The following is a 2,795-nucleotide window of genomic DNA, read 5'->3' as shown; positions in this document are numbered from 1 at the left end:
ACCCAATGCACCCAATTGCCTGACATGGGGCGATGCAGTAGCGTGGGCGGGTCTGTGCGCTGGCCAGCGAAAGGGGTCTTGTAGTGGGACCAAATTTTTCTCCAGCACGCTTCTCCAGCGTCCACCGACGCCCTTATCTTACAACACCGCACCACCACGAGTCCATGTCCATATCCTTCAGTTCTGTAACACCACCTAGCTTTCCAACTCTTCGCTCATCTCCCTCCACGAACCTTACCTCGGCCAGACAATCAAGATGCGTGAGATTGTGAGTCTTCGCACCGAACGACGTGTCTCTGCCCGGCGCAATTGATTTTACCCCGCCCAGTGTATCGAGTCCCAAATATTCGTACTCCGAATGACCGTATTTCGCCTTTGGAAATACGCTGACGATGGACTTACCTGATAGGTTCACCACCAGGCCGGCCAGTGTGTAAGTTAGGCCCACAGGAATGGCTACGCAGAGAGCTTGGGGCTGACGGTGGAGGACGAACAGGGTAACCAGATTGGAGCTGCTTTCTGGCAGACCATCTCTGGTGAGCACGGCCTGGATAGCAACGGTGTCTACAATGGCATCTCCGAGTTTCAGCTCGAGCGCATGAGCGTCTATTTCAATGAGGTACGTTCAGCAACAGTTGTGACAGCCGTGGCAAGTGGCCCTAATGTTTCTTTCGTTCAGGCCACTGGCAACAAGTACGTTCCTCGCGCCGTTCTCGTCGACCTCGAACCTGGTACCATGGACGCCGTCCGTGCAGGGCCATTCGGCCAGCTTTTCCGTCCCGACAACTTCGTCTTCGGTCAGGCCGGTGCTGGCTGGGCCAAGGGCCACTACACCGAAGGTGCGGAGCTCGTTGACAACGTCCTTGATGTCGTTCGCCGTGAAGCCGAGGGTTGCGACTGCATCCAGGGCTTCCAGATCACCCACTCCCTGGGTGGTGGAACGGGCTCCGGAATGGGTACTCTGCTCATCTCCAAGATCCGCGAGGAGTTTCCTGATCGCATGATGGCCACCTTTTCCGTTCTGCCCTCCCCCAAAGTGTCCGACACTGTTGTCGAGCCCTATAACACGACCCTCTCTGTTCACCAGCTCGTCGAGAACTCCGACGAGACCTTCTGCATTGATAACGAGGCTCTTATAGACATCTGCAAGCGCACTCTCAAGCTGTCCAACCCGTCGTATGGCGACCTAAACTACTTGGTCTCCGCTGTCATGTCCGGTGTCACCACCTGCCTGCGCTTCCCCGGCCAGCTAAACTCTGATCTCCGCAAGCTGGCTGTCAACATGGTCCCCTTCCCTCGTCTGCACTTCTTCATGGTTGGCTTCGCTCCTCTGACCAGCCGTGGTGCACACTCTTTCCGTACTGTCAGCGTTCCCGAGCTCACCCAGCAGATGTTCGACCCAAAGAACATGATGGCTGCTTCTGATTTCCGTAACGGCCGCTACCTGACCTGCTCCGTCATCTTGTGAGTTGTCTGAACAGTTTGCCTAATTACATACAATAGCCGTGGCAAAGTCGCCATGAAGGAGGTCGAGGACCAGATGCGTAACATCCAGAACAAGAATAGCTCTTACTTCGTCGAGTGGATTCCAAACAACATACAGACTGCTCACTGTGCCATCCCTCCCCGTGGCCTGAAGATGTCTTCGACCTTCATTGGCAACTCCACATCTATCCAGGAGCTGTTCAAGCGTGTCGGCGAACAGTTTACTGCCATGTTTAGACGCAAAGCTTTCCTTCACTGGTATACAGGTGAGGGCATGGACGAGATGGAGTTCACCGAGGCAGAGTCCAACATGAACGATCTGATCTCTGAGTACCAACAGTATCAGGAGGCTGGTATTGATGAGGAGGAACTTGAGTATGAGCAGGAGCTTCCTCTTGAAGCTGAAGAGTAGGAAGGCTCGCGAGTGAGTGCCTCTGTCACCATCCGCATGGCCTCAGCAGCGTCGAGTCTTGACTTTGCAGCTGGCCTTGACGAGGTCAGCTTGAGTGGATGTGAACAGGAACTTCGCAATGTAGTCGAATGACCGTATCATACATGTAGCAATTATGCCTGAAAGACGTATCATTGAGAATAAATCTGTGTCTCGCGATATCATGACAATGCAAGATGCTAGAACTCCTCCTGTTCGCAAACATGATAGTGTTAAGGTGACCCAATGGAGAGTGGAGTTTACCTCAGACGGGCGCGGATGATATGTCGAGTCCTCAGTCAAGGCCTGACAGCAACGGCATGTGAATCAAGAGGCGCAACCTCTCGAAATACAACCTCACTAGATCCTGGATGCCGGCTATCGGCATGTAAGCGCTTCCGCCGGGATACCCATGCTGTCAACAAAGAACACTTCTTGGAGGCGATGCACACACCCTGCGTAGATGATTCCATGACGATCTGGCCGGTGCGGGCCAGATGGCACTGGACGCGCAAACCATGGGTCCGGGTGAATTCGGGAAGAAATCAATAATAACACCTGAGCCGAATGTCTGCATATGTCACTTGACCTTTTCCATCACAGAGGCTGGGGGCCTGGGACACCACGCTCTAGACTGTGTTGGGGAGCGGCTTCACTGGATCGCCGTTTTGCCGCTCATCGGCCAAAATGAAATTACATCCCCCCAGTGCACGCACGGCAGGGATACCTGCCTGCTACTACCAGGCCCGACTCTAGCGCCTGCGGTCCTGTCGGCGCCTGAGTGGTTAACCATGAGAACTGGTGGACGTGATCTGTTTCCCAGCTGCGAGGATTGTCTGCGCCGGGTTCTTCGCCAGAGGTGGGCATCCCCAGCGTGCTG

General features: G+C 54.6%; 1 protein-coding gene across 1 annotated transcript; it reads left to right on the top strand.

Annotated features, from left to right (window-relative positions):
• Positions 1-256: 256 nt before the first annotated feature.
• Positions 257-1,897, top strand: PLICBS_006545 (tubulin beta chain; the record flags this gene model as incomplete). The annotated part of the gene is made up of 5 exons (XM_065600970.1): positions 257-268; positions 410-433; positions 497-619; positions 680-1,464; positions 1,504-1,897. The coding sequence occupies 5 exons, from the start codon at positions 257-259 to the stop codon at positions 1,895-1,897; spliced, it is 1,338 nt and encodes a 445-aa protein (XP_065457042.1).
• Between the last annotated feature and the right edge of the window lie 898 nt (positions 1,898-2,795).

This window comes from Purpureocillium lilacinum (assembly GCF_023168085.1).
Source record: "Purpureocillium lilacinum CBS 284.36 DNA, scaffold_4, whole genome shotgun sequence".
NCBI lineage: Eukaryota > Fungi > Ascomycota > Sordariomycetes > Hypocreales > Ophiocordycipitaceae > Purpureocillium > Purpureocillium lilacinum.
Note: the sequence above shows the minus strand (reverse complement) of the source record. Positions and strands in the feature narration are given on the sequence as shown.